Source organism: Balaenoptera physalus (assembly GCF_965194825.1).
Source record: "Balaenoptera physalus genome assembly, chromosome: 7".
In the NCBI taxonomy this organism is placed as follows: Eukaryota; Metazoa; Chordata; class Mammalia; order Artiodactyla; family Balaenopteridae; genus Balaenoptera; species Balaenoptera physalus.
In genome coordinates this window covers 10,239,502-10,252,712 of record NC_138886.1, presented here as the reverse complement: position 1 = coordinate 10,252,712, position 13,211 = coordinate 10,239,502, and the positions used below count along the sequence as shown (strand labels likewise).

Here is a 13,211-nt window from a genome sequence, read left to right as displayed (position 1 = left end):
TAGAAGGCTTCCTAAGTGTGGGTGGTGAGATGGATATGATGACTTATGCTGATTCCCTCCCAGCTCGGGCGTAATCCAGCTTTGACTCTCCTCGTAGTGCTTAGCATAGAACTCAGCGTATGTTAGAAGGTCAAAAAGGATTTGTTTGATTCTGGTGACTTTACCGAATGGTCCTTGCCCAGAGCACTTTTGCAGCCTTGCACCTCAGTTAACTAGAAAGCCCACTCCTTAAGTGAGGTGTCAGTAAGTTGAAAATTCTCTTTTATTTATGACCACTTGAAACATTTGAGTCCTGACGTGGTAGGCTATTGATTTGTATAGTAAATATGATAATAGTTCATAAATTATGACCATATGTGGACAAAGAAATTAATGTATCTTCAACTCATTCTTCAGAGATGCAAAAAAGAAACTGAGGCTTGCTCTTTGTTCTGCGGATTCTGTTGCTTTCCCAGTGCTCACCCATTCAACAAGGAATGGTTTACCAGACCATACAGACCCAGAAGGTAAGTTGCTGCCTGATAGTTTATTTTTTCCTATATTTATACGTTGAACCATATGAAATTGCCAGTTTTCAACTGTATTTAAACTATACAGCAGGGCTTCCCTGGTGGCGCAGTGGTTAAGAATCCGCCTGCCAATGCAGGGGACACGGGTTCAAGCCCTGGTCCGGGAAGATCCCCCATGCCGCGGAGCAACTAAGCCCGTGTGCCACAACTACCGAGCCTGCGCTCTAGAGCCCACGAGCCACAACTGCTGAGTCCGTGAGCCACAACTACTGAAGCCCGCGCACCTAGAGCCTGTGCTCTGTGACAAGAGAAGCCACCACAATGAGAAGCCCTAGCACTGCAATGAAGAGTAGCCCCTGCTCACCACAACTAGAGAAAGCCCGCACGCAGCAACGAAGACCCAACATAGCCAAAAATAAATAAATAAAACAAATAAATTTATTTAAAAAATAAAAATAAAAAAATAAACTCTACAGCAGTTCTGTACAGTTCAATGTAATATATTTATATTAGCTATCAGTTAAGGGCACTTTGATTACTGATGGCTCATTAAAATGTTCTCTGATTGATACTGCTTAGTTCTACTGATACAAGCATAATTGACATCCCAAAGGCTGAGGGATGACCTTCAGTTTATGAAAAGCCTGTGGAAATTCTCAACAATAACAGAATTTTTATTTTTTTATTTAGACAATGAAATTGTCTGCTTCCTAAAAGTTCAAATAGCTGAAGCAATTAATTTACAAGATAAAAACTTAATGGCTCAACTTCAAGAAACAATGCGTTGTGTGTGCCGCTTTGATAACAGGACTTGTAGGAAACTACTGGCTTCTATCGCCGAGGACTATAGGTAATTACACCCCACATGTTTCACTTATACACCTCTTTTCAGCTGCAAGTATTTTCTTCTCGGTCCTTGTTTCAGAAATGAATCGAGGCTCACCACAAAGTGCTTGGCTATGTTTACCTGGATGTAGATTTCCAAGGAATACATTTGGATATTTAGTCTGGAAATGTAGTTATAAATGAGCAGCTCTTCCTAACAGAGTGCAGTTTACTTCAGCTTTGCCCCATCTTTAGCGGAGGGGGCGCCAGGATAACTAGGATATCATTTCCCTTTTCTGGAGGGATAGAAAAGACTGCTTCCTTGGACCAGGGAAGCAGGTGTAGGTCTCGGAATCACTACCCTTTGTCTGTTGCCAGTCCCTTGCTGACATTAAAACGTAGTTGAGAAGCTTAGGAAGTAAAGAGGCTTAGGGAATGGGTGCTCTAATGATTGCTACGTTTAGACTATAAGCAAATAATTAGTGGTATGTTTAATGATCTAGCAGTATATTAACCTGTATTTTGTGGTTATTTTAGTCATTGTAGCAATCAACTTCCTGTTAAGTGTGAGGTTCTACCAGCATGGAGACTGCTCCAAAATAACAGACCAACGATGCAAAGGAACTTAGTAACGTTTAGGGAATTAGGGGGCTGAGCGTTCAGCCCAGCAGGTGATTTTCTTGACACACATGCAGAATAGTTCTGTTTCTTTCTCTTTTTTTTAAATTGTAGTTGATTTACAATGTTATATTAGTTTCAGGTGTACAACATAGTGATTCGCTTTTTTTTATAGATTATACTCGATTTAAAGTTGTTATAAAACATTGGTTCTATTCCCTGTGCTGTACATTACATCCTTGCATCTGGTTCTGTTTCTCGATCTGGAGCATAATGAGTCCTCAGGATGGTTGTCTGCAGCCTGACATGCTAATTTGTAAAACCAAAGTCTTCGAAGTAGTTTTTTCATTTAAGGAAAAATCAGGACTCTTAGTCTCCAAAGAAAGTGTGCACCATGTATGTCTGATGTCCTGCAGAGCATATTTCCTTTTAGGAAAAGGGCCCCCTATATTGCTTACCTCACTCGTTGTCGACAAGGACTGCAGACCACGCAGGCTCACCTGGAAAGGCTACTACAAAGGGTTTTGCGGGACAAAGAGGTGGCCAATCGATACTTCACCACTGTCTGTGTGAGGTTGCTGCTTGAGAGCAAAGAAAAGAAGATCAGGGAATTCATTCAAGGTAACTAGAGACCTTTAGGTTAAGCTGTATGTTATTGGGAAGATTTGGGAATTTTTCTTTTGCTGCTTTTTTTGAGTATCTACCTGTCTAAGAGCAGTTCCTTAAATTAGCAATTATTTCTTAGTTATTAAACCTTGATGTCAAACCAATAAATTCCATGTTTATCCTGGATTGAATATCTATAGTTTATTAAAAAGTTGGGAGAATTACAAAGTTTGGGAGCCACACAATTTTTCTTTCTTTTTTTAAAAAACAAAGCATAGGGCTTCCCTGGTGGCGCAGTGGTTGAGAATCTGCCTGCTAATGCAGGGAACACGGGTTCGAGCCCTGGTCTGGGAGGATCCCACATGCCGCGGAGCGGCTGGGCCCGTGAGCCACGATTACTGAGCCTGCGTGTCTGGAGCCTGTGCTCCGCAACAAGAGAGGCCGCGATAGTGAGAGGCCCGCGCACGGCGATGAGGAGTGGCCCCCACTTGCCACAACTGGTGGAGGCCCTCGCACAGAGACGAAGACCCAACATAGCCATAAATTAAAAATAAATAAATAAATAAAAATTAAAAAAAATAAAAATAAAAGTTAAAAAAAAAAAACAAAAAAAAACAAAGCATATCTTTTTGTAACAAACCTCTTGTTCTTAAACTTCTACATATTTCTTACCGTTCTCCTGTTTTTAATGATTTGGCTACATTATCTCCCAAAATAAACCATGCCCAGATGCTTTTGGCTTTAAGAGCATGGTATCTGCATAGCTAGTGGATTAAAATGAATTCTAATAATTTCCTATTTGAAATTATTCAAATACTGTATTTTAAAAATCATTGTTTTACATTGGAGACTTTCAGAAACTCACAGCAGCTGATGATAAGACTGCTCAGGTGGAAGATTTTCTGCAGTTCCTTTACGGCGCCATGGCCCAGGATGTCATATGGCAGAACGCGAGTGAGGAGCAGCTTCAGGATGCTCAGCTCGCCATTGAGCGAAGTGTGATGAATCGGATCTTCAAACTTGCCTTCTACCCTAATCAGGACGGGGACATACTCCGTGACCAGTGAGTGCTTCTAAGTGTAACGGCCTGTGTTGGACTGAGTAGGAATATAGCAGCCAACCTCGTTATTTTAAACAAGCTGTACGTGAGGCTTAGTATCTGAGTAGTAAAGGAAAAAATACATGTTACCTTTTTTCACCAGAGTTATCAGAAAGAAGGAAAATGCTCTATTTTCAGAGATGTGGGGAATCAGGCTGGAGGGTGTATAAATTGGTACGGCCTTTGTGGAAGGCACTGCTGTTTACTCTGCCTCAGCTAGCTGTTCTTCCCTTCTTTCTTCTGTCTACTCTTATCCTTCAGATCTTGGCTCAGACATCACTTCCTCGGGGAAATGTTTCCTGGCCTTTCTGACTAGGTTAAATGCCCTGTCAGCGCTCCCTCAGGCCTGGATACCTTTCTTTAGCACTTGCCACAGTTGCAGTTTTACATTTGTTGGAGGCATGGTTTCTCAAGCTGGCACTACTGACACTTTGGGCCAGATAACTCTTTGAAGTGGGAGGCTGTCCTGGGCATTGTGTAGGGCATTTAGCAGCATCCCTGGCCTCTACATGCTACAGGCCAGTAGTACCCTGCCAGCTGTGAGAACCAAGAGTGTCTCCAGACATTGCCAGATGTCCCCTGGGGGCAGAATCGCCCCTGTTCCTGACCACTGGTTTGTGTGGTCGTTGGATGAATGCCTGTGTCCCCCACTGGATTGCTGCCTCCTTGAGAGCAGGAGCGTGACGCTTTTACTCATCACTCCATCGGGGCGTCAAGCACAGAGCACGACTTCTGTTACAATATATGCTTATGATGTGTTTGGAATGAAAAGTTATATATTTGAAAATCAAAATATCTGGAATTGCATGGTATATGAATTATATCTCAATAAAGCCTATTTTTAAAAGTAAGCCTAAAAAAATTAATCTTGAAAAAAAAAATCTGGAATGATAACAGTGGTTATTTTGGGGTCGTGAGGCTATGGATGACTTAGCTTTTTTTTTTCCTCTTCTGCATTTTCTTGACCACTGCTTTATGATGCTGTTTCTGCCCCAAGCATGTTGAGATGGCCACCGTGCCCCCCAGCAGTGACATTGGCTCTCTGGGTGACTCTCAAGGGCCCATGTAATAGGACCTCAGGGTGGGGCATTGGTGGTTTCCGTAAGATTTTTTTTTTTCATGGAAATTTTACGATATTGTATGTATATTTGAGAAAGTTCACTTTCCTGCAGATGGGTTAGGCTTGTTCCAACCTGCCTCTCTCGCTTGTTCATAGTCTCAGAGGCTTTTTACCCCTCCCCAGGTTTCTGTGTGGAATTTGCCAAATGGGCCCTGTTTTCTTTCCAGAGCACCAGTGTTTGGCTTCCATAGTGGGATGAGGAATGGGGACATTCAAACTGTACTTACTGCAAAGAGCACCTTTGAAGCAGGTTCTTCCTACCCTCTCTTCCGTGGTGTTTCTGTGGGTTTGTAGAGTGGAGAGTTAACCCTGTGTTCTGGAAAGAACACTGGAAGTCAGGAGAGCTGGGTTTAGCCTCTGCTCCTAACCACTGTGTGGCCTTAGGCACGTCCTTCTCCTTTTTAAGCCTAGTTATTATCATCTCTGAAATGAGACGTGGAGTGTCCTCAGAGTCCCTTCTCTTGTCTAAGCATCTCTGATCTTTGGTTTCTGACCCCTGATCCCTCTACTTCCTCTCAGCCTATTTACCAATTAGTCGTCCAGTTAGCTTCTAGGCTAAGGGCTCCTCTGCTTTCTCCCTTGGAATGCTGTCCTTCCTAGTCCGGGAAAGGAGGGCTTCTCTACTCTTCTCCCTGCATCCCCTTGGCTCACTCAGCATTTCTAAGCAGATCCTAAATATGAGATTTTTTTTTTGACAAGACAGAGTACTTATAGCTAAGAGATAGTCTCAACTCTATTTGTAATCTGTATCTAGAAGTAAGTCTAAAACGTTTTAAATGTTTTGAAAAAAACCAATTACGACTATCTGTGTACCTTATTTTCTGAAATATATATTTACTTATGTATTTTTGGGGGTTTTCAGAGTTCTTCATGAACATATTCAGAGATTGTCTAAAGTAGTGACTGCAAATCACAGAGCTCTTCAGATACCAGAGGTAATACAGGTTTATATAGTGTGGGTGGTATTATTTAATTAAAAATTGCTTGGTGTACCATGTGCATGTTACCAGTTTTTCAAAGAAGCAGAATGTAATAAGTTGTACAACACCACTTGCACTAGATGCAATTTGGCCTAACTGTAAAGTTCTCAAAGGTCCTTCCACGGATTAAGATCCCCTGGCATGGGAAGGGACCTTAGTAGTGGAGAGGAGGGAGGGCCAGCGTGGAGGAGCCGCTGCCCTGACGCCAGCCGCTGCAGGCGGGGCTTCCTGTCCAGAGCTCTGCTCCTCCTGGGGCAGCAGTGCTCTGCACTGATGCTTTTATAGGCACGTTTCTGCAGGAAGGTCCCATACGAAGAAGGGATCCGGTGGTACTTCGAAGAGTGTGAAAACTACTGTCCAGGAGAGGGAATTGAATCTGAATGTGACCTCAAAATTACCTTTTAGTTATTGATATTAGCGTTTTTATCTGTCATACAACTCTTACAAAATCTGAAAATAGGAACGTTTTAGGTATACGAGTTTTCTGGTTGTTTTATTAAAATCCAAACATTAAGGGGACTTCCCTGGCAGTCCAGTGGTTAAGACTCTGTGCTCCCAATGCAGGGGGCACGGGTTCATCCCTGGTCGGGGAACTAAAATCCTGCATGCCGCATGGCGTGACCAAAAAATAATAATAATAAAATCCAAACATAAATTGGCATACAATTTTTAATTGTCTTCGATTTCTAGAACTACTGCAACAAAGGTACATATTAATTTTTAAAGTATCTTAAAAGTAGCTTGCTTGTGCTTTTGGAATCAGCTACAATACAGAGATAAGTTCCATTCTAGCTCTGTAAGAAAGATAATTGTTTGAAATTTTATGAGTTCTAGGTTCTGTGTTATCATATGCCTCTATTAATATATATCTGGGTGGTTTTTTTGTGGGGGGCCACGCCAGGGGCTTGTGGGATCTTAGTTCCCCAACCAGGGATCAAACCCAGGCCCGTGGCAGTGGGAGCACAGAGTCCTAACCAATGGACTGCCAGGGAATTCCCCTGGGTGGTTTTATTTTAAAATGCAAAGCAAATAATTTAAAAGTTTAAAAGTTAAGCTTCAATCCTAAGCGGGAGGACGGGGAGGAATCGCAATTTGGTTTTACTGGAAAAAGGGAGAGGCAACAACCTTACCCTTCGGCCTCCTGACATGGAGGTTGCTCTGGTCGCTGCACGTAGTTGCCGTTTGATCCAAGATCTGTCTGACTGTCTCTGTGTTGTCTCACTTAGGTTTATCTTCGGGAGGCACCGTGGCCATCTGCACAGTCAGAAATCAGGACAATAAGTGCTTACAAGACGCCCCGGGACAAAGTGCAGTGCATCCTGAGAATGTGCTCCACGATCATGAACCTCCTGAGCCTGGCCAACGAGGACTCCGTCCCAGGAGCCGATGACTTCGTCCCTGTTTTGGTTTTTGTGTTGATAAAGGTGGGTCCTTCACTACCGTTAGCGAGAAGAGTTTATTTGGTGTCCTGAGTCGGGTGGTGCAGATGTCACCAGATGTTAGAGACCTTGGCTCTTTTACAAGTTTCAAGCTCTGTGTTACCCAGAAAGGAAGTATCTAATGTCAAGTTTTGTTCTGTCCAGAAGTTAGGATTTTCAAAAGAAAGGAAGGGAGGACTAGATTCCTAGAACATTTTCAGCTTTTAAAGCAGTGCCTGAAGGTCTTGGTTGGAACTCAGTAGGTAATTACTGAATGAATGAATAAATGAATGAATGAGGGCAAGTTCTTTTTATCATGTTTGGTTTTTGTTTTGTTTTTTTAAATAAATTTATTTATTTGTTTTTGGCTGCGTTGGGTTTTTGTTGCTGCACGTGGGCTTTCTCTAGTTGTGTTGAGCGGGGGCTACTCTTTGTTGCGGTGCGCAGGCTTCTCATTGCTGTGGCTTCTCTTGTTGCGGAGCACGAGCTATAGGCGTGCGGGCTTAGTTGCTCCGAGGCATATGGGATCTTCCCGGACCAGGGCTCGAGCCCATGTCCCCTGCATTGGCAAAGCAGATTCTTAACCACTGCGCCACCAGGGAAGTCCCTATCATGTTTCTACCATCTTCTTTCTCATTGAATTCTTCATAGTACTTATCACATAAACTACTACATTTACCAATCATCTTTCTCCTCTTTTAGCCTCATATTTTGTAATTGTACCATATTATTTTTAAAAGTACTGACATTTCTTTTCCTTTTTTGACTTTAAAGTTTCATCATTTAAACGGTTTATTTTGAACATTTTGGTCGGGGGGTGGGGAACCATATGGTTTGGGTGCACACAACCACCAAATAACTGCATCACGCATGTGTTCCAGTCAGCTCAGCCCTCTGTTGATGTCTAAAGTATATTTGACATATAGCTTACTAATTGTTAATGTTTGCAGTATTTCTGCAACCTGAACTCTTAGCTCAGAGTCAGAACCTGTAGGATCAGTGTGTGATCAGCCTTCATAACTTTTCCTGTTGCCCATTGCTCCTCTCTCTTCCACAGGTGATGTGTTTAGTCTCTACGCAGAGCCAGTTTAAGCTCCTTTGAAGGAGCAGGGCTTAGCCTGTCCTCCTAACTTAACACACCTGTGTCCTTTCTCTCCACATGAAGGTGAAAAAGCAGGAAATGTTCTGTGTTACCTCTTGCAGCAGAGGACATACTCTCTTTTTTAGTTTTTTTTTTCACGGCTGATTCTATCTGGACTTAACTAACCAGGTATAACTCAATTTGCCTACAGCATTTCTTCCTTATCTAACATTCTGAAATCCTGGGATGTTGAGTAAATCCACTGGGATTAGTTCAGCTTCTTTAAGGACCAGGGAGGTCAAGTGCTTTGTTAGGATAGAAAGCTCTAGATAGTTCAGCTAGGATTAGAACCTGAGTAGCCTTTCCAATACTGTTGCTACTCATAGTAGCTAGGGTTTACAAATTAGTTCCAGAAAGGATTTGGGGGATTATTTTCAAAAAGACTGGTATCTCTCTCTCTTTTTTTTTTTTTTTGCTGCACCGTGCAGCACGTGGGATGTGGGATCTTAGTTCCCTAACCAGGGATCGAACATGCCCCCCCTGCAGTGGAAGCATGGAAACAAGACTGGTATCTCTCTCCACAGAAAAACATTTGAAGATGTTACCGTAAATGATATTTGCAGGGCTATACAGCTGAGTAACTGACTCTCCTTTATTTTTCGCTTCTCTAGGCAAATCCGCCCTGTTTGCTGTCCACTGTTCAGTACATCAGTAGCTTTTATGCCAGCTGTCTGTCTGGAGAGGAGTCTTATTGGTGGATGCAGTTCACAGCAGCAGTTGAATTCATTAAGACTATCGATGACCGAAAGTAACCAAGACCAAGGCCCACCAAGGCAGCAGACTGTTAGGGGGGCATACGGATCTCTTAGAAAATGTACCAGCTGCTTTGAAGGCTGAAGATTGTTTTTGTATAATATTGTACAGTGTTGAGACCTTTTAAAACAGATCTTTACTAAACAGATTAATGAGCTAACAAGCAGGTTCTCTTTTCTTTGGGCTCTTTTCCTTTCTGAGTTGCATATTTCATTAATTTCTTGTCCCCAAGTAGAGACTAGTACTGCAAAAAGGGACCACATTTTTCAGGTATTTTGAAATACTGAAAAAAACAGAATCTCCTAGAAAATTCCTAGATTTCTGTTTATGGATACCCATTCTTTCTTTTCATTAAAAAAAAAAGAGAGAGAGAGAGAATAGTACACCTCTTTTAAGATGCTGTCTAATCTTATATGCATCTAATGGGAGGAAAATACCAGTTGCACTGAGGATTATAATAGTGGTGACATTAGTGGCATTATCTATAAATATACTCACCTAAATTGAAAAGCTAAGAAGGAAATGTAAATATAATATATATTTATATTTGATGTAATATGGACATCTTCAGATTCTAATAAACAAGGAATATTGCTGATAGTAGGTTGTCATGTACCCTCTTGTAAAATGGTTTCCTTGACAAAATTTAAGCTGAGCTTAAAAGCAAAAGGCGAACAAATACACAGAAGTATTTATTAAAGTGTAATACAGTTTATTGAACTTTCTAGGTGTGGAATTTGATGCACAGGGCTGCCTTTGATGAAGGGTATAGAAATCACTGAGTACATCACTTAGACATTTCTCACCATGGACGTCTTTGAGCCCGCAGTAGGAGGTAGACTCTTTAATTGCCATACATTACATACAAAGGAACAGTAGATATCTAATACGTTCTTGTGGTACTTCTCATCTGAAATGCTAAATATAGTGTAGAAACCCCAGACAGAACTCCTTACAAACCTTTAACTGTAATATATTTTTGATGATGATTCACATTGAATGCACATACCAGGAATTCAGTGAATGTCATTTTATTAAAAACTAATTTGTATTGTCTGCTCTAGTGATACAAGTTTTACTAGTGATAAACTATTTTAATCAACCGTACTATTCTTATGGGAAAAAAATCTATTTTGGCAGGTTTCTGTGCCTTTGTTTCCCTCTTCTGAACAAAAGTATGTGTTTCTGTATTTTGGTTTGATTGTATGTTGATAATTAATCAGGAATGGGTTTTGGTGTCTGAGAAACTGGCCAAGGAAGCCCACCAAAGCTTCAAGCACAAGTCTTATACATAGGTCATCACTAACTGGTTTCACTTTTTATGTTTCCTAAACATGTTTAGCTTCTATTATAAAACTTGGTCCCTTTGAGGGAACTTTGAGTCTCTTGTTGCTGGCAGCATTTCCAGGCATTTTTAACGGAACTGTGACCAACAGCCTTGAGCAGATGAGTACAGAGGCTGTCTCCTCCATCTCTCCAGGAACTCTGTGCTCCATTGTTCCTAGAGAAGCTGGGTTTTCTTTATGCCTCGACCTCTTGTTCCTTTATTCTAAAATGCCGAGATAACAAGTTGCATAGGAGTGTGGGATGTGGTTTCTGCCTTTTAGGGGGAGATCAAAATTAAAGTAGTACTAAAAAAATGTCCTCTGAATGTTGGATCAAGAAATCTGTGTACAGAGTCGTGTGCTTCATGGGTTGTAACTGTCAAGCTTGTCTAGGTCTTAGAAGTCAAATCCCATCATAAATACTTTACAAGGCAAACAAACTGTCTATCACGATTTCTAAGGCCTAGGGGGAGTTTAGCATTTGATTCAATAAATGTTAAGTCAATAGAAGACTTGGAATAGTTGAAATTCATTGTTTTGGGATTTAACTCATAGGTCAATGAGAGATTTCTCTCCCCCATGATGGTTACTAACTCTAGTCCATGTTGTCACTGTGGAAATAAATATGAAGATGTGGACATTGCACAGGGCTCTTTCCTGTGACGGAGAAGGTGGTGAGTTTGGGGTGGTGGGTTTGTATCTTGTGGAGGCAGGAGATTGGGCTCTGCAGTGCTTGAGACAGTGGTGAGGGTAGGACCCCAGGGATTTGGCATCAGAGTTACACCTGAGGCAGGTGGTGGCAGAGAAGCACAGCCCAGCTCTCTAAGCTGTTTTCCTCTGGAAACCTGTCAGGAGTAAGGACCACTTCAGCATTGACCATCGCTGGTTTAATTTCATGACAGCGTTTATTATAGTGTTGATTTCTGAGTTTAGGAATTGGTAACTGTCTGCATGGCAGTGGTGGGGTGTGAGATAGGGAGTAATTTGATTTTGCTCTTTCAGGAAAGAGGAATAGTCGTTCTTTAGATGTTTCTTATCACACTTCCTCCCGGTACATAGTTTATATGAAGGATTGTGCAAAAGTATAAAATCACATATAGGAAACATTCGGTAGCCACCGATTATTACATGGAATTTACAAAGGTAAAAAATGTTAAATGTTCACCGAAATCTTGTGGAATTGTCTAATGAAAAATCAGTTTATATTTTGTATTAATACTCTGCTTCTGGAGACAAGTAATAGAAATACAGATTGAAGATTGTCCTTGTAAAATTACTATTTTTTAAATCTAGTAAACATTTTGTTTTCTTTCTCTACTTTAGGTCAAGTCTCAGCCACAGTTACTGATTTCTCCTGCTTTTTCTTTTTAAAAACCTGCTTAGGAAAGCCTTTTTTATACAGATATGAAATCGCTGTAAGAGGATTAGGCTTTGTGAAGGATCGAAAGTAGATGTGGATGTGATGCATGGTTTTTCTTTCCCTGTGGTGTCCTGGAAGCCTTTAATGTAGACTTTCAACATACATGTTCCTGAGATGCATAAGTGAGAGAACAAAAACCCGCGCCAGACCGTGAGGAGGCCGCACTCTGGCCACGAGAAGCTGTAGCTGACCGCGTGCCATTCGGCACCGTTTCCCCGTTGCCTACCATGGGAATTCCATGGGCCAAGTGAAGGTCAATGTTGTGAAGTTGTAACACTTCCTCTCTCTGATGAGATTGAGTGTGAAAAAGGAAAGTAGGAACACACTTGCTCAAAATTGTTAATGGATTGCGTAGCAGTGATAGAAACGTTAGTGGACTCAGCTTCCTCCATTTATGTGTGTCCCAGACTTTCTCTTCCCTCCCCATTCCTGCTTTATTTCTTAAGGAAAAGTCTGCCTCTTTTTAGTTCTTTTAACTCTAGTAAGTTTATTCTATGTGTAATTGCCATACTTTGGGGGGCGGGGGGTGGGGGGGTGGGAGTCAGAAACAGTCCTGAAGCTCAAAGAATTTTCTGTGAGTAGATGAATAGCGATGAGATATTTGAGATACTTTGAATGCCAAAATGCTTGAGAATGTTGCCAGATTAATAATCATTTAATATATTTTAGAGTGTAGGTTACCCAAGGAGTAGGGTGACCGGGAATAGCTTTATTACTCTTGAGAATACTTGGAGAAAGGAAGATACAGTTTGCTTCAGCATCAAGGTAGGTGCGGTTGAGCTGTGGGGTCACCACGGAGCCGCGTGTCCTACAGGCCTGTGCTCAGTGCAGGTTAACTTCACGAGAGAGGAAGTCCTCTACACTTGGTTAATGGCAGACAGTGTGGGCAGGGGCCACACGCCTTAAGAATTCACCTCTGCTGAGTTGATATTCTGTCTTGTCTACTGTATTCTTGTGCTTCACCTGTATTAAAAAGCTTTGTACTGCCTCTCCTCTTGAAACTGATAAAACCTTATATAAGCCTCGGCTAATGAGCTTGCACCATCTTGTATATGTACAGGAAACCCATCCTGTCTCCTAATGTGATTACTCATGTATGATATCATTGTGTAAAATTGATTAAAAAGGGAGAGCAGTTGAATCCATTGGGTTTTATGTTTCCATCATCTATTTTGTATTCAGAAGCGTTTCTGAAAATTTCTTTGACTTCTCAGATATTACTGATGTTCTCCATGAATTCACACTTGTCTTTTTCATCTGAACATCTAAGGGTATTTGTTAAGTGCAGTACAGGAAGGAATTAGAATCATCCAGCAGTTACTAAAGAGATGGTGAACATTTACTCCTTTAACCCGGTTCCCGTCTGACCCCTGTATTTGGTAGCTGTTCATCAGCCT

The 13,211-nt window shown here is 41.5% G+C and overlaps 1 protein-coding gene across 14 annotated transcripts in view; it reads left to right on the top strand.

Moving 5' to 3' along the window:
* GAPVD1 (GTPase activating protein and VPS9 domains 1) overlaps positions 1 to 12,959 on the top strand; it is a 73,983-nt gene extending 61,024 nt beyond the window's left edge. For 11 of the 14 annotated variants that reach the window (XM_082467731.1, XM_082467726.1, XM_082467732.1 and 8 more), the window contains 7 exons: positions 397 to 506; positions 1,200 to 1,359; positions 2,386 to 2,573; positions 3,408 to 3,621; positions 5,640 to 5,712; positions 6,984 to 7,181; positions 8,928 to 12,959. In XM_082467731.1, coding sequence (XP_082323857.1) covers positions 397 to 506; positions 1,200 to 1,359; positions 2,386 to 2,573; positions 3,408 to 3,621; positions 5,640 to 5,712; positions 6,984 to 7,181; positions 8,928 to 9,068 — 1,084 coding nt within the window. In that variant the 3' untranslated portion in view covers positions 9,069 to 12,959. The other 3 variants (XM_082467720.1, XM_082467721.1, XM_082467722.1) reach the window with 3 other exon arrangements.
* Positions 12,960 to 13,211: the final 252 nt, after the last annotated feature.